The sequence below is a fragment of the Rattus rattus genome, chromosome 1 (assembly GCF_011064425.1).
Source record: "Rattus rattus isolate New Zealand chromosome 1, Rrattus_CSIRO_v1, whole genome shotgun sequence".
Taxonomy (NCBI): Eukaryota; Metazoa; Chordata; class Mammalia; order Rodentia; family Muridae; genus Rattus; species Rattus rattus.
The window spans coordinates 271,414,230-271,441,536 of record NC_046154.1 but is presented as its reverse complement, the minus strand read 5'-3'; the positions used below and the strand labels follow the sequence as shown (position 1 = coordinate 271,441,536).

General features: G+C 53.5%; 2 protein-coding genes across 2 annotated transcripts; one reads left to right on the top strand and one right to left on the bottom strand.

Annotated features, from left to right (window-relative positions):
• Positions 1 to 4,737: 4,737 nt before the first annotated feature.
• On the top strand, positions 4,738 to 26,028 carry Adcy6 (adenylate cyclase 6). Its single transcript, XM_032885972.1, has 22 exons — positions 4,738 to 4,829; positions 10,910 to 11,768; positions 14,500 to 14,649; positions 14,997 to 15,118; positions 15,214 to 15,325; positions 15,455 to 15,582; positions 16,613 to 16,771; positions 16,866 to 17,007; positions 17,124 to 17,252; positions 17,498 to 17,523; positions 17,746 to 17,893; positions 18,137 to 18,234; positions 18,531 to 18,618; positions 18,765 to 18,881; positions 19,147 to 19,305; positions 19,587 to 19,765; positions 20,852 to 20,887; positions 20,971 to 21,100; positions 21,414 to 21,677; positions 22,358 to 22,562; positions 23,244 to 23,368; positions 23,564 to 26,028. The coding sequence occupies exons 1-22, from the start codon at positions 4,789 to 4,791 to the stop codon at positions 23,687 to 23,689; spliced, it is 3,543 nt and encodes a 1,180-aa protein (XP_032741863.1). The 5' UTR covers positions 4,738 to 4,788; the 3' UTR covers positions 23,690 to 26,028.
• On the bottom strand, positions 10,142 to 10,609 carry LOC116884740 (cystatin-C-like). Its single transcript, XM_032885962.1, has one exon. It carries the CDS (start codon positions 10,605 to 10,607, stop codon positions 10,185 to 10,187), a length of 423 nt encoding a protein of 140 aa, XP_032741853.1. The 5' UTR covers positions 10,608 to 10,609; the 3' UTR covers positions 10,142 to 10,184.
• Positions 26,029 to 27,307: the final 1,279 nt, after the last annotated feature.

Here is a 27,307-nt window from a genome sequence, read left to right as displayed (position 1 = left end):
GGTCAGAATAATCCAGGACTTTTGTGTGTGATCATAATAGAGAATTAAGGAACACACACACACACACACACACACACGCACACGCACACGCACACGCACACGCACACCAAACAAAAAACCACCGAGGGCCGGTGACCGGGCCCAGTGGTGAGGGCACGTGGTAGGTACCAAGATGGATGCCTGAGCTCAACCCCTGGGACCCATGTGATGAAAGATGAGAACTGATTCCCAAAAGTTGACCTCTGGCTTCCACACGATGCCATAGAATGTATGTATCCTTTATATAGATACACAAACCGATATAAAAAATTAAAAACCGGGGTTGGGGATTTAGCTCAGTGGTAGAGCGCTTGCCTAGCAAGCACAAGGCCCTGGGTTCGGTCCGAAAAAAAAGAAAAAGAAAAAAAAAAAAAACCATTAAACATATCGATGAATCGGGGTTAGTAGCTGTGAGTTCTGATTCTCCTCCCACCAGTGACTTGTTTGCTGTCTGGGCAAACCACCTCATACCTCATGGGCTCTGCCTTCTCCAATTACTATAGAACAATGGTTGCCAAACGCAAAACTAAAGACAGAGTAGTTGGGCCAAAGTCTGAGCACCACTGACCTGGAGAAATGGTTGACCCTCTCTGTGTTTCTGGTCCGTCCCATCTCCGAGGTGTTACACGTGCCAAGGGCTTTGAGTACTGTTCAGCCCATGGTAAAGGTTATACACGTCCATGGTTATAATTACCAAAAACATATCCGCTGGCTGAGTTAGATAATCTTTAGGACACCCTCCCGCCCAAATAGCCAACTTTAGCAATGGAACATTTTTCCATGTTTCCCGTTCTGTGAAATACGGGAGGGGAATCACTCTGAAGGTCCCAGGGCTGCAGAATTCCGGGAACAGAGTTGGTGGTGGGAATCTGAGGGAAATGCTGATGTCAGGCCTGCCCGCTACACACAAAAAAACAGAACTCAGGAGGCCGTGCAGTCACACTGTGTGTAGTTCTGCTAGGTAGAGATACCTGAGGACTTAGCCCAGAGAAGAACCCTGCGTTACTTCTTCAGTTTCCTGATTGGTGTCCAAATTCTTTCTCACTCAAAAGTAAAGAAGACAAGGCCTTTCATTTCAAATACAACATTCCCTTTATAATCACACAATTTTCCTCTGGTGGTGGTAACTCACAGCTTTAATCCCAGCACTTGGGAGGCGGAGGCAGGCAGAATTCTGAGTTCAAGGCCAGCCTGGTCTACAGAGTGAGTTTTAGGACAGCCAGGACTACACAGAGTCTCGAAAACCCAACTAAACCAACCAACCAACCAACCAAATTCATTATGTTTTTTTTTTTCTTTTCTTTTGTTTTGGAGCTGGGGACCGAACCCAGGGCCTTGTGCTTGCAAGGCAAGCGCTCTACCACTGAGCTAAATCCCCAACCCCAATTCATTATGTTTTATTCATTTCTTTCATGTGTGTGACATTCTGTGGAGACCACGGGGCTACTTGAAAGAACTAGTTCTTCTCTCCACCAGAGGTTAGAGCTCGGGTCCTCAGGCTTGGCAGCAAGCACCTTTACCTGGTGAGCCATCTTTTTTTTTTTTTTTTTTTTTTTTTTTTTCCGGAGCTGGGGACCGAACCCAGGGCCTTGCGCTTGCTAGGCAAGCGCTCTACCACTGAGCTAAATCCCAACCCCCTGGTAAGCCATCTTGTCTGACTTCCTTTCTTCTCTTCCTCCTCTTCTTATTCAATTATTAACTTTATTTTTATTTTGAGACAGGGTTCCACTAAGTCGCCTAGCCAAGGTGTGAATATGTAACATTCCCACCCCAGCCTTCTGAGTAGCTGGTGTGATAGGGTTAACACCAGGCCCAGCTCCTACACTTTACATATCTTATAGTGTGTGTGTGTCTGTGTGCATGTGTGTCTGTGTGTATGTGTGTGAGAGAAAGTCTGAGTCTCTCTGTATGTGTTTATATGTGTATGAGTGAGACTGTGTTCATGTGAGTGTGTGTGTATATGTGTGTGAGTATGTAGAAGTGTATGAATGAGTATGTGTGTAAGTGTGTATGTGTGTATGTGTGCATGTGTGTTTGGGTGCATGTGTATATGAATGAGTCTGTGTGTAAGTCTGTGTGCATGTGTGTATAAGTGTGTCTGTGTGTGAGTGTGTATGAGTGAGTCTGTGTGTGTAGTGTGTGAGTCTGTGTGCATATGTGTGAATGTGTATGTGTGCATGTGTGTATGTGTGCATGTGTGTATGTGTGCATGTGTGTATGTGTGCATGTGTGTATGTGTGTGTATGTGTGTATATGTGTATTTGTGTATATGTGTATATGTGTGTATATGTGTGTATATGAGTGGATATGAGTGGATATGTGTGGATATATGTGTGGATATGTGTGCATGTGTGTATGGGTGCATGTATGTGTGCATGTGTGTATGGGTGCATGTGTGTATGTGTGCATATGTGTGAATGTGTATGTGTGCATGTGTGTATGTGTGCATGTGTGTATGTGTGTATGTGTGCATGTGTGTATGGGTGCATGTGTGTATGGGTGCATGTGTGTATGGGTGCATGCATACCATAGCACATTGTGTGTAACAGTCAGGGAACAACCTGGAGGAGTTGTTTCTCTTCCTCCACCATGAACTCACTTCCACTGAACTCAGGCCACCATGCCTGGTGGCAGACCCTTTAGCCTTTGCCCATCTCAGCTCTCCACTGCTTTTATTGAGACAAGATTTCAATATTAGGCCTGGCTGGCTTGGAACTCATTCTGTAGACTAGATAGGGTTTCAATATACAGGCCCGACTGCCTTGGAAGATAGACTGTAGTTGGGTTGAGCTGAACTTGCTGTGATCCTCCTACCTCTGCCTCCAGAAAGCCTGGATTACAGGAATGTACCACCCACCATGCCAGATCACTCACCTACCTGTTGAAAACATTTTCATTATTTTGTGTGTGTGAGTGTTTTGCCTGCATGTATGCTCATATACCACATGTGTGCCTGTTACCTGTCAAGGTCAGAAGAGGGTGCTGGATCTCCTGGGACTAAAGTTACAGATGGTTGTGAGCGTCAGATGGGTGCTGGAAATCAAGCAAGTGCTCTTAGCCACTGAGTCAACTCTTTAACCCCCTGACATATATATGTATATGTGTGTGTGTGTGTGTACATGTATATGTATATATATGAAAAAACATGTTGGCCAGGTGTGATAACACACCTTTAATTCCAGCACATGGGAGGCAGAGACAGAGGAACAAGGATCTCTGTGAGTTCAAGGTTAGCCTGGTCTATATAACAAGTTCCAGGACAGTTCAGGCTGTATAGAGAAATCCTATCTCAAAAAAATAAGCATTTATTTCATGTGTATGGGTGTTTTGCCTGTATGCATGTCTGGGTACTATACATATCTGTGTACCATACATGTCGGTGTACCAACCATGTGTGTGCCTAGTGCCCACCTGGCTGTCAGATCCCCTGGGAGAGGAGTTATGATTGGCTGTGGGTGCTTGGAACGGAGCCTGGAACCTTTGGAAGAGCAGCCAGTGCTCTTAATTGCTGAGCCATCTCTCCAGCCCCAGACCCCATTTCTCTGCCTCAATTGTCTATTGCAATTCCCCCACTGGTTCCAAATACGTTGTTTCAAAAGGGGAGCCTTGGGGTCCTCCTGATTCTGGTGGGATGGAAATCTAGATCACAATAGAGCAAGGGCTGCACGAAGAAAGAGAGAAGTCAGGCAGAGATCCCAAACGTCACTGCGCAGCCCAACCAGCTGAGAACCGTACAAGGCAGAATAGACGACAGCTGTGTCCTCATTAAAAAGAAATATGTATTTTAATTCGTCTTTGTGAGCGTTCCAGTGCTTTGGGGGCCAGAAGAGGGTGTCCAGCTCCGCAGAAGTAGAAGTAGAAGTAAGTGCTGGGAGCCAAACTCAGGTTCTCAGGGCCTTGAGGGTTGACTTGTCTCCCTACTTTCTCATCTCAAACATTACAACCAGCGCTTTCCTGTCTGAACCTGAGATACCTGGGAGAAAGGTCAGGAGGATCATACCCATTTTAGGGATGAGGCTCGAGACAGTAAGGAATGTTTTATCCACAGTAATTTTGTTTGTTTGTTATTGAGATAGCGTTTCTCTGTGTAGCCCTGGCTGTCCCAACCGCTCTATGTAAATCAGGCTGTCCTCGAACTCCTATATCCGCCAAGGCGCGTGGGCCATTATGCGAGGCATCCACAGCCTTTGTGATAGACGTTGGATTAGGGATTAGGTCAAGGACCTTTTCCTCACCACAAATGTTGACCTGAGTTTAGGAAGAACAAAGGAGACCCTAGATCAGATCTGGGGTGGTTTGGACAGTTGAGTCCTGAAGGACAAGGCTGTAGGGGAGCTCGCCTGACCCTCAGGCCCCGCGGGGCGGGGACAGGACTGGCAGGTGGGGCTGCAGCTACTGGTCTGGCTGAGGATTGGGAAGGGGACTCAAGGCAAGTTTAAACCAGATTTACAGCCCGGGAATGAGCCCTTCTCTCCCTTCTGGTTCCACCACTCTACCCTTCAAAGGGTTAAAGTAGCTTTCACATGATTTTCCCATCTCCCAGGTAACTTGGGCAGCTGCTTGCGAGGGAAATAAATAAACATCCCGGAACAATTTTTCAGTTCATGAACCTGGCAATGCACCCCAGCCCCCCACATCAAAGGAGCACAACCCTTTGGGTAAAAGGTGCCGGGGGAGGGACTTTGCCAGTTGGCAGGTGCGGGGGAAGGGCTGCCCCTGAGAGCGTGGGGCCAGAGGGCGGCACCAAGAATGCCCCTGCCCGTGGCCCGATCCGGTTCTGGGCGCAGCAGGTTTGCGTCGGGCCCGGCGCCCCAGAGGGTTGGGGAAGCGGAAAGAAGTGGGGTGCGGGCGAGCGGGTGCCAGGCGCACACACCTGGCGCCTTGTGGAATGAAATCTTAATTAATTATTAAACTCAGCTCCCGCCGGGGCCGCGGTGGAGAGGGAGGGCGAGCGGGCATGGTGGGGGCTGGGGCCGGGAGGAAGGTGGGGTGAGGAGGGGGCGCAGGGCACCCCCGACAGGAAGGAAGCTGACCCTCTGGGCGGGGCGGGCATCTTCGCCACCAGCGGGTGGCTTCGCCAGCCTCGGTGGACCCCCCGGGTGAGGGTGGAGGGCACCCTGCAGGATGCCGCCCTGGGTGGAGGCTGGAGTGCGGGCGGGCGGGCAGGCGAGCGGGCCGGCGGGCGCACCGACCCTCCCGCGGGGTCTGAAGCCCAGAACAGTGGCCGCTTGTTTAGCGGAGACCCGGGAGGACCTGGCGGACAGGGGAGGGGGCGCGCGGGACTCTGGCCTCGCTCACCCGACCGGGGCCCGGGAAGGGGAGTGGGCAGCTTTGCCCCCGCCTCTGGGAGGGGGAGGGGGTGCCCAGACAAAAGGAGCTTGTGCCTTTAAGGCGGGGAGTCCGGGAGCCGGCGGGGAGGGGACTTCTGGATCCGGGGTAGAGGGCGGCTGCGCTGGACAACAAGGAGGGGGGCGAGGGCCGGAGGCTCTGCTGCGCGGCGGGCGGGCGGGCGGGCGGGACAGCGGGGACGCGCGGGCACGGAGCAGGACGGGACGGCCAGCCCTCCGGGCCGGAGCCCGCAGGCGCGGTGGGGCGGCGGGCCCCGGGCAGGCGCCGACCCTGGCAGGTGAGCATGGGGAGCGGGCTGCTGCGAGGCACAGCGGAGTCCCAACAGTTTCAGGGGCGCCTGGGAAGTGCTGGAGGACATGGGGAACCCGGGCTCCACGGGCTGGGCTGGAGGCTTCCACCCTCGCTCCACGCCAAGAGCTTTCCTTCCTGCACTCCCCAGAGTTTTCAGGCTTGCCCAGAGAAGGGGAGAAGGCGTGCACGAGGGGAGGGGATGCCCCCAGAGGTTGGCATCGGGGATGTGGGGGTGAGTTTGGAGTGTTGAGGCTGTGCTGAAGAGGAGAGGCCCCTTCTCTGCCCTCACCCTGAACCTTTGGAATGAAAGGGTAGTGTCAGTGCCTACTTCCCCGAGGCCTGTTGCGGGGTGGGCAGGGGTGGGGTGGGGTGTGGGCAGACTTTATTCAGAGTAGGCCCAGCGGCCTGACTGAAAAAAACAGAGATGAGATTAGGCAGTGTGAGAGTCTTGCCGAACCTGGGTCTTCCCAGAGTATCTCTGAAGCCAGAGGGCCTGGTGGGGTGTTGTATGGTTGGAGCTGGCCGGTTGTGGGAACCCTTTTTGGTCCTTAGGGGAGAACCAGGGTGTGAGAAGGCTGTGTTGAATCTATAGAAACAGACCAGGGGAAGTTCTTCTACCTCTGGAAAGGCCTGGAAATTCAGAGGGCTGGGTTTCAGCATCGGGGAGTGAGTTTTGGGCTTCCCCTGGGCATAGTCTTCTGTGTGAACTTTCTGAAGACTTTTAAATCATTTTGCCAACAAGGCCAGAGGCAGATAGACCCTGGGGATGAGGTGGCTGAGAGGTGGCCAGAAGAGGGTTGGGCAAAGTAGTGGGCAGAGCCATTCCTGAGGCCAAGCCTTGACTTCCAGACCCTGGTCTCAGGCGGAAAAGATCAGGATTTGGGAGGGACTTGAAGTCTGGGCCTGGGACTATGGCACTTGGGGCTAAGTGGACATGAGTTGGTTGTGGGAGCCGGGTTGTGTATGCAATAGCACATCTGTGAGAGAGACCAAAGGACCCAGGGGAGGAGGGGGTCAAGAGGCATGGGACTCAAGAGCCTGAAGGCAGAAAAGAGATGTGGTGTGCACTTTTGGAATTCGTGGTGAGGGGTTCCCGAACAGGGAGGTTTGGGGAGCGTATAGAGAAGTTTTGTGGCTTGGAACAATGCCTTCAGTTCTCCTGCTCTAGGAGTCTGGCATAGAGGAGGCCTGCGAGTCCTCTAGGGTGGGCAGCGCCTGAATGTTTGTAGCTGGTTGACCAGTTACAGAGCTATCCCCTTGGGGAGTCAGAGTGTTCTTGAAGGGTCATATGTTTCCCTGATAGTCTGCCCCTTCCTCTGTGGGTATGAGCCAGATGCAAGGGATGTGCTTCCAGGGGACTGGGAACATGGCCAAAAACAGGTCCTTTGGGAACAGAGATCTGGGCCAGTGGTGGTGGTGGTGAGATAAGAACAGGGAAGGGGACTGGAGAATGGGAGGAGACGGAAGGGAAATGTCATGGTGTGTGGGGTGCGTTGGGGAGGGGGGTGTGACATAGTGGGAAACTACACTCTGCAGCCCTGGAGGCTGACAGCAGGGGACATAGGGCCTGACAGGCAGGCATCTGACTGGCTGGAGGGATACAAGGTCTCGCTCATGACTGTTGTCTTTCCATCTCTTGGACCCTGACAGAGATTTGCATTCAAAGGTTCGTATGGTGGGAGAAGTAATGTCCACAGTGTGTAGCATGGCAGGGTGTGTGAGAAAGGGAGAGTCTCTCCTCAGAACCATTGCCCTCTGGTTCTTCAGGTGAAGAGACTGGCGTGAGGTGGCAGGTAGATAGCTTGTCTCAGCTGGGTGACAAATCACTTTAAGATCTGAAACCTGATCTTGTGCCAAAGATCATACTTCCAGTGAAGTGTTTTCTCTGGTGACCTTTTCCAAATGCCAGCCTGACCTGAAACCTTGTACTTCTGATCTGTCCTTCAAGATGGTGCTGTTGGTGTTAAAGAAGTTGAAGGGCAGGCTGCCCCGTGGATGTAGAAGGGACGCTGGCAGAGCATGGCTGAGGGAGACGTAGAGATGGGAGTGTAAGGAAGCTCCTTCCAGACTTTCCCTCTGCTTTGGCTCCCTCCAGCAGTAGCTTGGAGTATCTTCGCGCATCCCTCCTTAGCTCTGGCTCTGTGGCCACCTGGGGCAGGTGCTGTGTAAGCTTCTCTATTCCCTAGTGAGTACAAATGTCAGTGCTGCCAGCTCAGCAGGTGTAAGGGGCCCCTCAGGGTACAGGAGTTTGGTCCTGGTGGTGGCGTCATGATGACAGAAATGGCTTTCGTGTTCTCAACCTGGGCTCAGCCAGGAGACGTGGTAAGGTAGTTGTCATGGAGTCATCCACCCAGTCCAAGGCTTGTCTTTTCTGAAAATTTAGGATCTAAGACCGATTTGGTTGTCTCGGGTCTTTGTCCTGGTGAGCCATGGAAAACTGCTCTGGATGTAGCTTTCTGTTTTCCTCTCTTAAATCTGTTCCCTGGGCGGACACAGGGCAAGCTTCACAGGCCTTTGGTGGAGAAGAGATGAAGTTAGGTCTGTGAAAAGATACTGGAGGTTTATGACACCAAGAAAATATGATATAGTTAACGTCCGGCCATTCCTCCGCTCAGCAAACACCGAGGACGGCGGACACCGCAGTGCACAACAAAACGCCCAAATCGTTTGGCTTTACCGAGTTGGCATTCCAGTTAGGAGCGGCGGCAACGGACAAATAAGCAAAAGGAAAATTGTAGAGCAGCAGTCGCTGATAAGAGCTGCGGAGAGAGAAAAATTATAAACCGGGGAGGGAGATACGGAACCCCAGGAAAGGGAGTTGCTATTTTAAAAGGCTGGTAAGAGAGGAGCGCTGATAAGGGACTTGGGCTATGACCTAAAGGAGCTTCTGTTCCAGTTGGGAACAGCAAGTACCAGGGTGCCAGCCCGGGCTGAGCTGCGTACTGGGGAACACCAGACACGCTGGTGTGATAGGTACGATAAGGAAGACGAGGGACCAGGACTGTCACTGTTAGCAGTTATTTGTTGTGGACTGCCCTATGGCATCCATACCCTTGAGCTTCCTTCTGGCCACTCCGCCCATCTCTTTGTGTGTGGCACTAAGCATGGATCCTGACGCCTTGTCTTGTGCATTTTAAACAGACATTCTACTACCGAACTGCGCTCCCCTCCTCCCTTCCTCCTTATCTCTTGCCCTTGTGTTTATTGAGCACCTACTGTTAGCCCCGATAGCTTTGGAGATGAAGTGCTGACAAAAATATAATTTCTACCGGCACAAAGCTCATAGTCCTAGGGACGGAGGCGTATGTTAAACAGGGAATGATTGAATTATAAAGGCGGTAGGTACCAGGGAGGAAATGAACAGAGGTTAAACTGGACCAAACTTAGTCTTCGGGGTGGGGCTGGGAAATTTTCCGTGAGGAAGTAACTCTTGAACTGTGACCTGTGGGAGAAATTGGATTTAGTTTGCTGGAGAGAGAGGGAGAGGGAGAAGGAGAGGAAGGGGATATAGAAAGAATCCCGTTTGTATAGAGGTCACCGATGATTGACAGTTCACAGAAGAACATATTTCATTGACACGATTTACTTGGCTTGTGTGTGGTGTGTTTTTTTGTTTTGTTTTGTTTGAGACAGGGTTTCTCTGTGTAGCCCTGGCCATTCTGGAACTTGCTCTGTAGACCAGGCTGGCCTTAAACCCAGAGATTTGCCTGTCTCCGCCGCTGGAGTGCTGGAATTAAAGGAGTTTGTCATTGCCGCTTGGCTTTAGTGCGTAGTATTATAAAATGTATATTAATTATCAAAATTTCAAAATTGAGAGATGTCACATTGAAGTCCAAGGTTTTCTTTGGCTTCTACTGAAAAAATAAAAAGTAGAAGTTCACACCCCACTGGGGCCCCAATGACACCAGGCAACTGCTGCTAGGAGGCCCTCATGTCTCAAGTCAAGCTTAGAATCTTGGTTCTTTTGTTTTTAATTTTTTTTTTTCGTTTTTCTTTTTTTCGGAGCTGGGGACCGAACTCAGGGCCTTGCGCTTGCTAGGCAAGCGCTCTACCACTGAGCTAAATCCCCAACCCCTTGTTTAATTTTTAAAAACACACTTTTTATGTGCACTGGTGTTTTGCATTCGTGCATGTTTGTGTGAAACCCCCTGGAACTGGAACCGTAAACAGTTGTAGGTTGTGCCATGCTGGTGCTGGGAATTGAACCAGGGTCCTTTGGAAGTACAGCTTGCGCTCCTAACCACTTCGCTATCTCTCCAGCCCCCAGAGTCTTAGTTCTTTTTTTTTTTTTAATTTTTTAATTGAGCAAGAGCAAGGTATGACAGGTACTGCAAGGAGAAGAGTGGAACCAGGGGACAGCTGCCTGCAGCAGCTTCTTTACTGTCTCCTGGTGGGAACACCCTGGAGATGCCCTCCAGAGCTGGAGCACCCTTCTCAGAGATAAAACACTACAGGACAGGGGAACAAGTAAGGGACCATTGGCATGGTCCTATGAGACTCAGCTCTTAGACATTTTTGCAGCTGGATTTTGTCAGGGTGTGTGTGCCTTTCCAGGGCACGCTGTAGATTTGGAAGGAGCAGAGTACCTTCCTCATCAGATGGGGCTGGTCGTGGAAAGGACAGTTAGTCAAATTTGGCTGGGATTTGGTACATGTAGTTCGGCCCATCTCCACATCCAAATAATAGTTTATTCCAGCCACAAGCTGCTTACGAGCTCTCTCCACCTGTATGGCGCGGCTGTAGTACGCATCGTTGCTGCCCTTGTTGTACTCGCTTACGGCGAAGTCCAGCGCTTGCTGCACGCCCTCCTCGCTGGCATCTGCCTCCTGCGGAGCTCCCAACAATCGCGGGGGTGGCCTGGAGGTTCCGGCCCAGGCTAGGGCCAGGACCGCCAGCAGTAGCATCAAGGAGCGCAGCGGGCTGGCCATGGTTCGGCAGGACAAAGCCAACAGTACTGAGTCGGTGCAGAGGAGCCACTAAGACAGCCTTAGTTCTTTTACTTACATGGCTACTGTGGCTTTTCCACGTTTCTGTGTCTGTCACAGTTCCTTACCTGTTGAGAGGGGATGCAGGCCAACCCCTCCCCCCCGCACCTCCCCCCAACACACACCCAGGGCGGTTTTATCAAGATGGTGGGAATGAAGAACAGAGCTGTACAAAGCGCAAGTGTCACAAGCTACTGCGGCCACGCAGTGGTATTAATACCTTTCCCTACCTCTCCTCCCAGCAGCATGTCATGGTTTAGCGGCCTCCTGGTTCCCAAAGTGGATGAACGGAAAACAGCCTGGGGCGAACGCAATGGGCAGAAGCGCCCACGCCACGCCACCCGAGCCCATGGCTTCTGCGCGCCCCGCTACATGAGCTGCCTCAAGAATGTGGAGCCACCCAGCCCTACTCCTGCAGCTCGCACTCGGTGCCCCTGGCAGGATGAAGCCTTCATCAGGAGGGCTGGCCCGGGCAGGGGTGTGGAGCTGGGGCTGCGGTCAGTGGCCTTGGGTTTTGATGACACTGAGGTAACCACACCGATGGGGACAGCTGAAGTGGCACCCGACACATCGCCTCGAAGCGGTCTGTCCTGCTGGCACCGGCTAGCGCAGGTGTTCCAGTCTAAGCAGTTCCGCTCCGCCAAGCTGGAGCGTCTGTACCAGCGGTACTTCTTCCAGATGAACCAGAGCAGCCTCACGCTGCTCATGGCGGTGCTTGTGCTCCTCATGGCTGTACTGTTGACCTTCCACTCTGCGCCTGCCCCGCCTCAGCCTGCTTATGTGGCCCTGCTGACCTGTGCCTCCGTCCTTTTTGTGGTACTCATGGTAGTGTGTAACCGACATAGCTTCCGCCAGGACTCCATGTGGGTAGTGAGCTATGTGGTTCTGGGCATCCTAGCAGCCGTGCAAGTCGGGGGTGCCCTGGCAGCCAACCCGCGCAGCCCCTCAGCAGGCCTTTGGTGCCCCGTGTTCTTCGTCTACATCACCTACACGCTTCTTCCCATTCGGATGCGAGCGGCCGTGCTCAGTGGCCTGGGTCTTTCCACCCTGCATTTGATTTTGGCCTGGCATCTCAACAATGGCGACCCCTTCCTTTGGAAGCAGGTAGGTGCTGTGGGGTGAGAGCGGGAAGGGGACGGGCCGAGGGAGGGACATGGTATAGGCATGTCTAGATATATCAGGCCAGGTTTCAGGGGCTAGCCTCCGTTTGGGACTTGAGTCAGTGGGCATCGCTAAGGAGCAGGTCTGTAGACCGTTAGAGGCCAGTCTTCAGCTCTGTGGCCTAGGTGGATTGACATGCTGCGGGGCGGGTCTCTCTGACCTCTTGTTGACCTCTGAGACTTAAGCCCTGTCCTTGCTCCTGAGAAGCAGCCAGAAGCAGCTATAGGGAGTTCTGTGAAGCTTCCCTAAGCAAGGCCTCTCTCCTCCTTGTCAGAAGCTGTGGCCTGTAACCCACCATGGCCTCATAAACAGAGAGAAAGTTGCTTGGGGCTCCTAGGGTGAGGAGCTGGGTGCTCTGGCTCGATGCCCTTCCCTGCGGAGAACAGAGCATACCTTTTAAAAGTAACTTTATAGCTACTTTGTTGCAGACCTCTTAAAGGGCCAGACCCTCCTGTGCTAGTTCCTAAGTTCTCTTCTTGGCTGCCTTCGAAGTGGGGGGTTTGGGGTGAACTGCTCTTCTTGGGGAGAAGACACGCAGGAGTGGTGTCTCCCTTCCCCCCCTCTGTCAGACTCGCCAGAAGGTGGGTGTGTGGCTCTTCCCTGCTCTCTGCTGGCGTGGTGCCCAGGGCCCAGCCCTGTGCCTGATGGGGGAGGCTGAACTAGGGAGGCTAGAGCTGCCAGCCTCCTACCTCCCCAGGGTGCCTGGCTTCAGTGTCACCCTGCGGGGTCTCCACATTCCTGCGATGACGGTAGAGAAGATTGTGCAGCCGGCTGCGCTCATCTGCAGGGCTCTGGCTGCCCATTCAGCATCTGGGAACTGAGAACAAACTCATGTGCCCACTGGGGCCTGGGTGTTTGTGCATGGAGCAGGGCTCATAGCCTCCTTGGGCAATCCCTTCCCAGCTCCAGCTTCACTGTGTCCTTAGGAGGAAGTTTTTCCTGATGCACTCGCTGAGACACCCTGAGCAGTGACTAGGCCAGGGTGGCCCCCAGAGCCTTGGCATCCATTTTTTCTCACGGTAGATAGGGATGAGTGTGGTTATTTCAGTCCTTCATCCTTCTTCCCCTTCCCTCCGCTGTGACTCACATTTTCCTCTTGGGCTCCTGGGGCCAGGAAGGGAAGTTGCCTGGATTACCCCCGCCCCCCCCCAACTGGGGGCTATTCTTAGAAGCCCCCAAGGGAGATAGAGTGCCCCCTCTTCACCCCTGCTGCTGAGAGGGGAAGCTCTGTGTAGGTTCTCTGGAAGCTTCGCAGACTGGGAAGGGCATCTGAAGGCCAGTCCTAGGGGGTCAGGGCTGGAGTTAGGAGCTAGGAGTCAGCCAGACCTCGGTTTACACAGAGGAATCAAAGATTGTCAGGTCCAAGTCTGCAGGCCTAGTTCTGGTTCAGGGCAGTTGGTGAGCCTTCCCTCCTTTCTCCATAACCATAGCCCTGCCCCATCCAGCTTGGGTGGAGTCCCAGTGCCAGTTAACCCCTGAGTCTCCAGCAACACTGAAGTGGGCTTGCCTCAGACTTGTTCTCTAGTCAGTTCTAGCGACCGTGGTTTGGGACTGGCTATGTGAAGGGTGGGGGCTTAGGCATGGGGTCCTGCAGAGGTATGTGTGTAAGAGTTGGGAGAAGGGGAGAGAGAGGGAGGAGGAAAAGGAGGGGACAGGAGAGGAGGAGAATTGTATCTTGTGGTAGGGGTGGCCATGTAGTCTTTCTAGTAGTAGAACCGTTAGATGCCAAGGAGCGGGCCTCTCAGCCTGGCTTTCAAGAGCTAGAATCCCCAAAGAAAGAACTTTCGGAAACCTGGATTGTGTTAGATAGTGGAACTAGGACAAAGGCTTTGGAATCTGATTGACCAGGATTCAAATCTCCCGCCAACCACAACCAACCCCGCGTGATCTCGGGCAAGCTACGGGGCTCTCGAGTTACTGGGGTGTGAAGTTGGGTACTGTTACCGGGTTCATAGTTGTAAGAAGTTCATCGGTCAATGTGTGGGACAGGTCCCCCCGGGTGGTAGACGTTGCAGGTGGCCAGCACACTGGCTACTGGCATAACAGCAGTAACATTAGCTTGGGAATCTAAGCAAAGGATCACTGCCTAGTGAGTTTAAGGCAGGCTTGGTTACATAGCGAGACCCTGTCTCAAAAATTCAACCAGTCGAACCCAACAACCCAACAGCATCATTCTGCTATTGCAGGGCGGCAGCCGGAGGCTTTAGAGAGATTAGTCCTCCTGTTTGGGTTGTAGATGAGTAAGGGGACACCTTAACAGAGGAAGCCACTTGTCCTGGTTCACTTGGAAGAGGATGGGAAGCTCAGATCTGCTCTGTAAGGAGGACCACACACAGAAGGAACTTTTGTCTTTTGTTAGGGGTGTTTGTGGGGCAGGAGCTTATAGGGTACCATGGTTGGGCCCATGACCTGTGTGGCTCTGGTTGGGGTTCCTGCTCTTGAAGCTGTGAAAAGCTCATCTTTCCGGCCACAGAACAATCTAGGCAGGCTGGGATCTGTCCGGGGGAGGGGGAGACAGAGAATCCTGGGGATGGTACAGCTCGGGGACAAACAAGGTGCAGGATTTCATTTCTGGCTCACAAGCTGTCCCGAGAGAGCTGATGTGCGAGAGAGCTGGTGTGCGTGTGTGCTGGGCTGGTGGTCACTCATCCACCTCTGCCACCCTCCCCAACAGCTCGGTGCTAACGTGGTGCTCTTCCTGTGCACCAATGCCATCGGTGTCTGCACGCACTACCCCGCTGAAGTGTCTCAGCGCCAAGCCTTTCAGGAGACCCGCGGTTACATCCAGGCCCGGCTGCACTTGCAGCATGAGAATCGACAGCAGGTGGGGGCCCGCTTCCCTTGGCTAAGGCATTGCTTCCCTTCACGCTCAGTACCTTGTGGGTTAGACCTGCCGCCTTGGAACGCAGTGTATGAATGGTCCCCAAGGACTGTGCATGGCAAAAGCCCTCAGGGTGGGAGGGACAGTGCAGGGGTGCATTGGGGGGTTGAGTGGAGGTCACTCAGAGACAGCTAGGATGGATGACTTCCGAGGGCAGGGTTAGGCAGTGTCAAGTCAAGGGTCCAAAAGGGAAGGGTGGCAGAGGTACGGGAGGGCTCTGGGGATGTGAAAGGAACGAGAAGAATCCAAATGGAAAGCAGAGAGGATAGTGGCTGGAACCACTGGTCTAGGAACGGTTGCTGCTGTCGGTGTTGCCCCAGCATGTTGCCATGGAAATGAAAGAGGATATCAACACAAAAAAGGAAGACATGATGTTCCACAAGATTTACATCCAGAAGCATGACAACGTCAGGTAGGACGGGGTAGGGATGCTGCCAGAAGGGTTGCAGGGTGCGGAGGAGTCCTCGAGGGCTACCAGGCCCCTCTCTCTCCCGCCGTTATCCACAGCATCCTGTTTGCGGACATCGAGGGCTTCACCAGCCTGGCCTCCCAGTGCACTGCCCAGGAACTGGTCATGACCTTGAATGAGCTCTTTGCCCGGTTCGACAAGCTGGCTGCGGTGAGGGCCCTGGGGCTTAGAGGTGGTGACCATACGGTCGTTGTCGTGGTGGTGGGTGGGAGGGGTGGGGGCATTGAAGGTGCTGGGTGATGAGGAGAGTCAGGTGATCTCCCACCTCTCTCCCTTTAGGAGAATCACTGTCTGAGGATCAAGATCTTAGGAGACTGTTACTACTGTGTGTCGGGGCTGCCCGAGGCCCGGGCAGACCATGCCCACTGCTGTGTGGAGATGGGGGTGGACATGATCGAGGCCATCTCGTAAGCAATACCCCTTCCCAGGCCGTCGGAGCTGTGGGTGCCCGGGCTGTCGGAGCTGTGGGTGCCCGGGCGGCTCCTACTCTGACGTGTCTTTGGGACTTTTCTCTGCTCTAAGTAACTCTTTATCTGAGATGCATTCATCACTGGGGAGGGAGTGGGACTGCCTCCAGTCTGTGTGGAGATCCCTGCAGCCCTCCCAGCCCCAGCCTGCTGGAGGTGCAGGTTGGAGGGTGCAGGCTGGAGGGTGCAGGCTGCGGGGTGCAGGCTGCAGGGTGCAGGCTGGGGGGTGCAGGCTGGAGGGTGCAGGCTGCGGGGTGCAGGCTGCAGGGTGCAGGCTGGGGGGTGCAGGCTGGAGGGTGCAGGCTGCAGGGTGCAGGCTGGGGGGTGCAGGCTGGAGGGTGCAGGCTGGAGGGTGCAGGTTGCAGGGTGCAGGCTGCAGGGTGCAGACTGCAGGGTGCAGGCTAGAAGGTGCAGGAAGCTGGGGCAGTAGGGGTTTGTGGCTGCAGAGAATGCCAGAGAGCAGGATAGTGGCAGCCCCTGCTGGACATAGTTCTCAAACCTTTGTTCTTGAGTCCCTGGTGGCTTCCTGCTCCTGTCTGTCTTTGCCTATATTGCTTGGATTCTTTTTTTAAGTACATTCATTTCTTTACTCTGTGTGTGTGTGTGTGTGTGTGTCTGTGTGTGTCTGTGTGTGTCTGTGTGTGTATGTCTGTGTGTGTGTGTGTATGTGAGTATGTGTGTGTGAGTATGTGTGTGTGTGTGTGTGTATGTGTGTATGTCTCTGTATGTCTGTGTGTCTGTGTGTCTGTGTGTGTCTGTGTGTGCACCTGCCATAGTGTATACATTGTGCTCAGGATAACTCGGAGCTGGTTTCTTTCTACTGTATGGGTCTCAGGAATGATCAGACTTAGGTAATGAAGTTTGGTAGCAAAGGCCTTTACCACCGAGCCGTCCTGCTGGCCTCAGCTTTGGTTCTTGGCTAGAGGATCAGAAGGCAGCTTGGGGCTGATCTAGAGCTCCATCTTCTCAGGCTGGTGCGTGAGGTAACGGGCGTAAACGTGAACATGCGCGTGGGCATCCACAGCGGGCGTGTGCACTGCGGTGTCCTTGGTCTGCGGAAATGGCAGTTCGATGTCTGGTCCAACGATGTGACCCTGGCCAACCACATGGAGGCGGGGGGCCGGGCCGGGTAAGTGGAAGGAAGAGTCCGGTTGGTTGTAGGGGGTGAGTGGATAGGAGGGTGGGTGGGAGAACCAGGGTCTTAACCTCCTGGCCCCTTACAGCCGCATCCACATCACTCGGGCCACACTGCAGTACCTGAACGGGGACTATGAGGTGGAGCCAGGCCGCGGCGGCGAGCGCAACGCGTACCTCAAGGAGCAGTGCATTGAGACCTTCCTCATACTAGGAGCCAGCCAGAAACGGGTCAGGATCAGGGCAGGGCTGGCGGGAGGGGCAGGGGGAAAGGAACAAATGGTGAAGTGCTAGCAAAAGCCTCCCTGGGGTTCCGCTTCTGAGCCTGTGCTCATGCTACCGAACAGAAAGAGGAGAAGGCCATGCTGGTCAAGCTGCAGCGGACGCGGGCCAACTCCATGGAAGGACTGATGCCCCGCTGGGTTCCTGACCGTGCCTTCTCCCGGACCAAGGACTCTAAGGCATTCCGACAGATGGTGAGGGCCTCTCCACAGGACCTGGGGGCCTCACTTTTTGGTTTCCCTCAAAGTTTCCCCTCTCTTCCCGTAGCTGGCTTCTCCATTCCATGTATGTGTTTTAAGACTGGGAAGAGAGGGAGTAGTGCCTTAGGTCTCCCCAAGCGTGTGTGGGGACCCTCTCAACCTGGTACTGAAACAGGAAGGTGCTGGAGGTGAAAGCGGTCAGTTCCTGTCCCCAGTCACATCTTCCTTTCTTTCTCCAGGGCATCGATGACTCTAGCAAAGAGAAGTAAGTTGGTCTACGGGACGGGTCACAGAGGGAGGGAGAAGGCATTGGCAGCCTGGGATGGGCTGTGGGAGCCGAGACCTCCCATTTCTCAGTAAGAGGTGGGAAGGGCTCCACACACATGGCTCACGTAGCCTTTCTTGCTGCTGCCTGAACCCTACCCGTCTCATGGCTTGTCCTGTGGCGTTAATCACGCACCCGGTAAAACCTGCATCCCATTACCAGCCGGGGTGCCCAAGATGCTCTGAACCCTGAGGATGAGGTGGACGAGTTTCTGGGCCGAGCCATCGATGCCCGAAGCATCGACCAACTGCGTAAGGACCACGTGCGCCGGTTCCTGCTTACCTTCCAGAGAGAGGATCTCGAGAAGAAGGTTTGGGGGATACAGGGCTAAAGAGCGAGGGCTGGGAGGAGGGAAGGCCTGGCTGGGAGACTGAACACACGGACAGGAGGATGTGCGGGGATGGGGAGAGACCACAGCACAGGATGGACTTGCATATAAATTGGGCCAAGTGTTCTTCCCAAGGCCCTTGTACTGCCCCGTTCTTGCTATGACATGTCTGCCAGGGTAGGACCCAGGACCCAGCACCCAGCTCAGTCTCCTTTCTTTCCTCAGTATTCACGGAAAGTAGACCCTCGTTTCGGAGCCTACGTCGCCTGTGCCCTCCTGGTTTTCTGCTTCATCTGTTTCATCCAGTTCCTCGTATTCCCACAGTGAGTCTGTCCCCACATTCTGAGCATTCCTTTCTCCTTTTTTTAAAAAAAATTTTTTTAATCTATTTTACGTCTATAAGCACACTGTCGCTGTCTTCAGACACACCAGAAGAGGGCATCAGATCCCATTACAGATGGTTGTGAGCCACCATGTGGTTGCTGGGATTTGAACTCAGGACCTCTGGAAGAGCCGAGCCATCTCTCCATTCCTAACACACATGCAAGCTGGCCTTGGATCTATCTCAGGGCCAGAACCAGGACACCCCACATTCCACTGATATTTCCCCCTGCTCCAGCTCCACCCTGATACTCGGGATTTATGCCGGTATCTTCCTGCTGCTGCTGGTCACCGTGCTGATCTGTGCTGTGTGCTCCTGTGGGTCTGTAAGTAGGGGAACTTCCCTGAGGCTGTTGGTGAGGGAGGGGGTTCCCACGGGAAAGGTGGCTGTGCCTCTTGTCAGATCCTGTTCTTGGGTGGTCTCCCTCCTTCACCGATGCGGTCTCTAACTGTTCGTCTCTTACTGCCGCAGTTCTTCCCCAACGCCCTGCAGCGCCTGTCCCGCAGTATCGTCCGCTCACGGGTGCACAGCACAGCTGTTGGAGTCTTCTCGGTTCTGCTTGTGTTCATCTCTGCCATCGCCAACATGGTAATTCTCCCATGCCCTGTGCCAGGCACTCTCTGAGAACTGCAGCCTTTCTGAGGAGCTCCAGCCTCAGGGCAGCCTGCCGCCCCTGTGTGTGGGGGTGTGAGGGGGGAGGGGGGAGGCGTATGGGGGGAGGTGGGTATCTCTTGTTCTTAGTCTTTGTTTCCTCTTCCATCATCCCTGAAGATTTTAGTCGAAGAAGTACCTCTGATGTTCCTCGTAAACCTTTCCCTCACTGGTTATCCTGATTTGCACCCAATCTTTGCAGTTCACCTGCAATCACACCCCACTAAGGACCTGTGCGGCCCAGATGCTGAACTTAACACCAGCCGATGTCACCGCCTGCCACCTACGACAGCTCAATTACTCTCTGGGACTGGATGCTCCCCTGTGTGAGGGCACCGCACCCACCTGCAGCTTCCCTGAGGTGTCCGAGCAGTGTTCAGGCAGGGGGGTGTTGTTCTGGCACAGTTAGCGGCCCCTCTGTGCCAGGCCTAGTGATGGGTACCAGGGGAGCCTGGAACTCCCTGACTCCAGGGGCAACCGGGGCCCCTCCTGTAAAGCTGGGCATGGATTGAATAGGGAGCTGGGGCTTGAAGGTGGTGGGAGGGCGGATAGTCAGGCAGGGGAGTAGGGTTCTTCCTGCTCTGGGTGCCCTGGTCTTTGCTGTCACCCAACGCTGCCTCTGCTGTCGCCCCCTCCCTCCAGTACTTCGTCGGGAGTGTGCTGCTGAGTCTCTTGGCCAGCTCCGTCTTCCTCCACATCAGCAGCATTGGCAAGCTAGTTATGACCTTTGTCTTGGGGTTCATCTACTTGCTTCTGCTTTTGCTGGGTCCCCCAGCCACCATCTTTGACAACTATGATCTACTGCTTAGCGTCCATGGCTTGTAAGTTAATTCTCAGCCCCTTTTATCTCTCTGGGGTCTCCCTGATCCTTCTGGGCTGGCCTTTGGAATGTGCAACTCGCTTGTGGGAGAAAGGAAGGGAAGGAAGAGTTAGTTGCTGGCATGTGACCTCAGTTACCCCAAAGAAATTCCAGTTGTGACAAAGTCCTGTGTTTTTAGGCTATCTTTTCTTCTTTTCTTTTTTTTTTTTTTTCTTTTTTTTCTTTTTTTCTTTTCTTTTTTTTTTTTAAGTATTTTCTTCTTTTTGTTCTGTGTTCTAGTCCTTTCCCTACCCATCTGGGTTATTTTTAATTTTTTATTTATTTTATTTTATTTATTTATTTATTTATTTATTTTTTTTTTTTTTTTTTTTTCGAGCCGGGGATCGAACCCAGGGCCTTAGTGCTCTACCACTGAGCTAAATCCCCAACCCCTATTTATTTATTTATTTATTTAGTTTTTTTCCTGTCTAACAACCCTGGACCTCTCTCTGTAGACCAGGCTGGCCTGTAACTCACAGAGCTCTGCCTGCCTCTGTTTGCTGAGGGTTCCACCCTCTGTTCGTAGGTCTTAGAGTTGTGTGGTGGCATAGCTTTGACTAAAAAGTTCTGGCCCTTTGGGATGCACATGTGGCTGTAGTTTGGGGTAGGAAGCATTAAGAGTCTTCTGGGTTTGAGTCCTTGTTCCGCTTCTCATAAGCGTGGACAGGTGAGTTAGCCTCTCTGAGCTTGGGTTTCCTTGTTAGTAAACCCCAGCATCTCACGCTATCCATTACAGTGACAGACAGCCCCGAAGCCTTACAGCATACACTAAACCTTTCAGAAGCTGTAGTTAGAGCAGACCCATTTCACTGACGGGAAACTGAGGCTCAGAGAGTTATAAACGACTTGTCCTGGACCATTTAGCAGCCAGGGGAGGAGCTTATAGCCGGGAAAGTTTTGATCTTTGCCCATACTGAGCTAATCTATGAGAGCAAAGGCTCTACCCACAGGCTTGGGTAGCGGTTGGGCTCAGCAATGTAGTCTCTGTCTCCCCTCCAGTTTCCCTCCCAGCAGACAGCCTCCAATGACTTTTGTATCTTCCTGCCAGGGCTTCCTCCAATGAGACCATCGATGGGCTGGACTGGTAAGTGGGGACCCCGGGGCAGAGAAGGACGAGACTGGTAGAGATCTCCTTCAGACACCAAGCTTGTCTCTGATTCCTCTCAGCCCAGCCGTAGGGAGGGTAGCGCTCAAATACATGACCCCTGTGATTCTCCTCGTGTTTGCCCTGGCACTGTATCTACACGCACAACAGGTGGAATCTACCGCCCGCCTGGACTTCCTGTGGAAACTGCAGGTGACTTGGAGGGACCTCTATGGGAGGGAGAGGCTTCTGGGGGCAGAGCCCAGGCCAAGTCAGAAATGCATCTCTTGCTAACCGGCTAAGGCCGAGACTACCCAAGCCCACCCCGGGGCCATGCCTTTGTCCATCTCTTGTGTCCTGTCTTGTACCTGCCTCCTTCGCTCCTCTTGCCTATCATCTAGGCCTCCTCCGCCCATGCCTTTCTTCTTCCTCCACGTGGTCCCGGTGACGCCCATCCTCTGGCCTCGGCCACTGCGCTCAAGCTTTGTGAGCGTGGGGCAGTGGCTGATGGATGTGGTACCCACAGGCCACAGGGGAGAAGGAGGAGATGGAGGAGCTGCAGGCCTACAACCGGCGGCTGCTGCACAACATCCTTCCCAAGGACGTGGCTGCCCACTTCCTGGCCCGGGAGCGCCGCAACGACGAGCTGTACTACCAATCCTGCGAGTGCGTGGCTGTCATGTTTGCCTCCATCGCCAACTTCTCCGAGTTCTACGTGGAACTGGAGGCGAACAATGAGGGCGTGGAGTGTCTGCGACTGCTCAATGAGATCATCGCGGACTTTGATGAGGTGCTTGCTTGTGGACCAGTGTCGGCAGAACGGGTGGGAGGCGGGGCAGGGGCAGGGGGGGGCAGGAGCAGGGGCAGGGCGATCTGGGGACGGGGGGACGGGGGAAGGAGCAGGCTTTGTATGGAAAAGCCAGGGATTAGACAGGGCGAGTGGCCCTCGCACGGTCCGGGACAGCGAGGGAGGTCAGCCTCAGTGGGGCAGGGTCGTCCCTGCCGAGGAGCAGAGGAGGACAGGAGGCTCTAGGACAGGGATGATGGATGACGGGATAGGTATCAGGTGATGTCATTGAAGAGGAGCACAGTAGTCTGTGGGCAAATCGACACCAGACCATGCAAGCAAGATTGTCTCTCAAAGAGCGGAAATGGAAGCGTCCTGTTCACCTGGGTCAAGGATGGGCTGTCCACTGTTCTGGGGGAACACCCCCCTCTCCCGCCACACACACACACACACACACACACACACACACACACTGGGACACAGTTTCCCCAAACCATACCAGAGTGTTTCTGCTACAGGGGACTATTACGGTTTGAACTTCTGAAGCTCTGCAATCGATAGGAAGGGGCTCACCCACTCAAACAATGGGGCTCTTGGGGGGAGGAGCGGCATGACAAGGAGTGAGCTTCGGAAAGCTCTGGGTCTGGCTTGACCAATCGCCCCGCCCCTCCCGTGTTGTCCAGATCATCAGTGAGGAGAGGTTCCGGCAGCTGGAGAAGATCAAGACCATCGGTAGCACCTACATGGCCGCCTCCGGGCTAAATGCCAGCACCTACGACCAGGTCGGCCGCTCGCACATCACCGCCCTGGCAGACTACGCCATGCGGCTTATGGAGCAAATGAAACACATCAACGAACACTCTTTCAACAACTTCCAGATGAAGATCGGTGAGGGCCTGGGACTGTGGGTAAAGCTGAGTGTGTGGGTCGGGCAGAGTGAGTTCTCCATCAGGACTCCTGTGGGGGTTTCTACCTCCCACCTTCCTGTCAAGTTTAATACTGAGGATAAAGACCGTTGAGTCTTCCACGGGCTGGGGCTTTGTCCCAGAGGTTTCGAGTACATTCTGAGGAGTGCATTCAAGGCCCCTCTATAAAATAAGGGGAGTGGCGCTCAGAGATGAAATGACTCAGAGAAGGTTAGAGAACTAGTAGGCCGGTTTGTCTAAAGGCCTGGTATCTAAGTGTGTGGTCAGTGTGATATGTGTGGTCAGGCTCAAATGCTCTGGTGGAAGGCAGTGATTAAATAACATAACATCCAGAGTCTGGCTTGATTCCCCACGGCCATGCTTGCTTGTCCTGAGCAGCGAGTGCCCAGGGAAGTGATCAGGAGATGAGCCTCAATCCTCATCTGGATTCAAGGGAGCCAACTCAGCTCCCATGCCCAGTCCCACTTCCCAACCCCCGCCCCACCCCCACCCCACTTTTTTTCTTAAACCACCAGAAGCATTGTCCTCTTTGATTTTTTTTTTTTCCTCCTTTGGGTTCTTCTCAGGGTGCCAGGGGAGAGGACTGTCTGGAGTGACCCTGGGACATCCTAGCCTCAATCTCTTGCTATTGTCTGTACTTCAGGGTTGAACATGGGTCCGGTCGTAGCAGGTGTCATTGGGGCCCGGAAGCCACAGTATGACATCTGGGGAAACACGGTGAATGTTTCCAGCCGTATGGACAGCACAGGAGTTCCTGACCGAATACAGGTGAGGGGGACGTCTGTCACCAAGCTGGATGGGTGTTGAGGGCTTTCACTGGTCTCTGAACCTTTCGGGGAACGGGGAGGGGTGCCTGTTTCCCATGGCTGTTGGGGTAGGGGTTGGCGGGGAGAGAACTCCTGGGCTTCTTACCAATACATCTAAGATCCCAGGCTAAGCAGGCTTCCCCTCTCACTTCCCCAGGTGACCACGGATCTGTACCAGGTTCTAGCTGCCAAGGGCTACCAACTGGAGTGTCGAGGGGTGGTCAAGGTGAAGGGAAAGGGGGAGATGACCACCTACTTCCTCAATGGGGGCCCCAGCAGTTAGCAGAGCGCAGCAGTGGAGATTGAACCAAAGGGACCAAGGTGGGCAGTGAGTGGACCTTTCTGCTCACTGGATGGAGCTGTGGCAGGGGGCTCTGAGCTCCAGATCTTGCTGACAGCAAAAGGGAACACCCCAGCAGGCTGTGCTTGGACCATATCCGTCTGCCTTCAGAGCAGCAAAGGAAGGGACGCCGAGAGGATTATCCAAGTGACTTTCTTAATCGGAGTAAGGCTGTTTGCTTTTTTTTTCCCCTTTGGACGCAGCTGAGAGAGCAGCAGCAGAGCAGAGCCTCCTGTTTGAGAGTAAAATGGCAACTCACTCTGCCTACTGTTTCCCTGTCTGGGCGACAGGCTCAGGGCTGGGACCTTTCTTTCCCTATTTTTCCTGGGACTATTTTTGTACAAAGACTGGGGCAGGCATGAGGAATGCTTGCCTTCGCTGGCCTGTGTCAGCAGCATTTGTCTTGGGCACTCCCAGTACCAGCCAAGTCTCCTTCCTAGCACAACAAGGCAGAGGAAGGAGGTGCTGTGGGACCTAGCTCTGAGCAGATTTCAGGGGAATGTTTCCATTTGCCAAATCCTAGTCCCGTGATCTGTCCCCAAAGGGGAACAAAGGGACCTCTGACAGTGAAAATTTAGCCTCAATTCCTGCATGCTCCAGGGAAAGGGGCATCTGGCCTCACTGGTACTGTGAAAGTGACCAGCCAGGGCACAAGCCTGGGTGTGAGGTCATCAGAAGAATAGGAACTGGATGTTCACCTGCAGGTGCCGAAGAGTGCACGAAGCCAGGGAGGAGGAGGAGGAGGGAGAGGAGGAGGAGGCCACACTGACCTGAGGCCCCAGTGTGCCCAGGGTCAGCTCTCTTGGCCCATGTGCTCACTTGCTGTCTGCTGGCAGGGGGCATGGGCCATCTCTACCCCTTGTATTGCCAAATAGCGAAGGGTCAGGGTTCCAAGAAAGATAATCCTGACCCAAACTTGGCCTCCTAAGTCTGGCACTAGGGAGGCCCTGTGTGTGTGTGTGTGTGTGTGTGTGTGTGTGTGTGTGTGTGTTCTGTCTGTCTGTCTGTCTGAGGTCTCCGTGTGTCCTTATGCTCCAGCTCCTCAGCTCTCCACTGGGGACTGCCTCTCCCCCATGGGCCTCTGTCTTCTGGTGTTAAGGCGGGGTTTCCTATGCCAAGGGATGGAGAGTAATTTCCAGGTTGCACAGGAGTGGGATGGGGTTTGGTAGCAAAATGAGAGTGGTCTGGGAGAGGAGTCCTTTTTGTGCCAAATCCCTAAGTGCCATTGGGGGGGCCACATGTGCAGTATGACTGTCCCCCTGCCTAGGGTGGGGACCCAAGCACCTGCTTAATCTCTAGTTTCCTTGGACTTGAACTGTTGGAGGTTTGTGGGTAGAGGCTCAGGCATTTGCTGAATCCCTCAGCTTGTGTCTTGGGGGTGTGATAATACTTTCTGACTGGGGTGGTGTGGGATCCCTCTCAGAGGACCCAGATTTTGGTACTAAGGGGATGGAGCCTAGGAACTTGGAACTTGGTTGTCCCAAGCCTTTCTGCCTGAATCTAGCATGGCTAGACTCTAGTCCTGGCTCCCAATCCTCGTGAGGCCCACAAGGGTTGTACTCTGTCCTGTCTTACCCTTGTAGCCTCCTTGACTCTGGTCTGAATTAGCCTGGTGCCTTGATTTCTCTGCACCTATTTAAGCCAGAGGCGTTTCGCCTCGATTTTGACCAGCGATCGCTTTGTCTTAGATGCAGACAGGGAAGGCAGAGGAGTTTCAGGATGTATGGGAGGGCCAGGCCAGTACTTTTGCCTTTCCTTAAGCCCCTGCCACCAGTTCTCTGCAGAGGCCTGGTTTCGGGCTTGGGACTGCTTTCCTGGGAATCTCCATGTGCCACTCGATGGACCACTGGGCGCTTGATTAGCCAAGGCAGAAGAGAGGAGGATTATCTGGTCCAGGCAGAAGATCACCTCCCCGTCTCCCCCAGCCATATTCTATCCCTGTTAGGAAGGGACTACTCGATGCCGATGGGGTGGGCGTGAGGTGTATAAACCAAAGCAGGGAGACCTCGGCTTTGGGAACTTTGTCTGCTTCTTACCAGGTGGGAGGGGCTTGTCTACACCCTGGCTCCCTGCACCACAGTGCCAGCCTGTTGTGTCCTCTGAGTTACCGTTGCCCCTCTCCTCACCAGTTGATGGAGCAGTCAGGGTACGGGAGGCCATGGGCTCTGGTTTTATAATGTAACCACTGTGGGAGTCGGGGAGGGCACGTACCATGTATTTCAGTGAAATATTTAATATATTTAAATATCAATAAAATCAAACTCTTTGTAAAAAAAAAAAAAAAAAAAGCCCTGTTCTCTGCAGCTGTTTGGGTGCAGGGTTGGGGGTCAGAAAGTGACAGAGTAAAGCTAGCTCCTAGGCAAGCTCCTAGCCCAGGGGTCTCTGGGCCTCTGCCATCTGTGATCTAACAGCTTCCTGTGGTTTTTCTGCCTGTCAGGATAGAGCTGCAACGTCTTCAGAGAGCATGACTGCTCTAGGCCTTTCAGTACCATGAGGACAAATGTGTCACACCATATGTTTACTCTGACCCCTGTCACGCGTTAAGTCTAGACCTCTGCGCTTGCCCTTAGGAGTCAGGGCCTTGGGATAACTCCCATACCCGTCACACTCAGTGTGCAAAAGTGCCTTCTAGTTCAGTTTGTTTATTCTGCACTCTTCCCCGCCTTCTCCCCTGTTTTCACCCCTCCTCACCACCCCTTCTAGTTTTCATTCGTCCTGCAGGAGCGCCCTCCTCAGTACAGACTGAAGGTTTTGTCATTGAGATGAGAATGATCCACAAATCTGAAAAAGAGAGAAACCCTCTCAGATTGGGCCACCCCAGGATAAAGGGAAAGGAATACCCTTAAAAGCGGTAGTCAAGGGTTGGGGATTTAGCTCAGTGGTAGAGCGCTTGCCTAGCAAGGGCAAGGCCCTGGGTTCGGTCCCCAGCTCCAAAAAAAAAAAAAAAAAAAAAAGCGGTTGTCATGATGACTGCCTCTCGGCACATGGGCAGACGTGATGGACTAGGACTACTGCTAATGGATGCCGGTTGGGGTGGAAACACCCTCAGGATCCCAGGGGAATGCTAGATAGATACATTGTTGTTTGTGCCTGTTCAAAGTGTTACCCATAAAGCAAAGCAGACAGATCCAACTACACCATGTAGAGATCAGGTCGCCCAGGGTGTGTGAAGCACACTTTCCCTGATAAGGCTCAAGCTGCTTCTATACTCTGACACCCCACCCTCACCCCTTTTTGAGCTCTGTCTGTCCTGGAACTCTAAACCAGGCTGACTTTGAACTCACAGACCACAGAGATCCACTTGCTTTTGCCTACTGAGCGCTGGGACTAAAGGTGTTCATCCCTTAAATGGAGCTGAAACATACTACAGTTTCCAGTGTGGGAAGAGAAGAACTTCTGCTGCTCTTCCACCCTGACCCTGCTGAGATATCACCTGGTCATTGGGCTGTTGATGAGACAATGGCGTGGAGTCTTGACCCAAGGGATGACGTTCTCCGGACGCACGCCTGGGCTGTTGGACCGCCAGAAGCTGAAGTTCTGTGCGTCGGTCACAGGGACTCT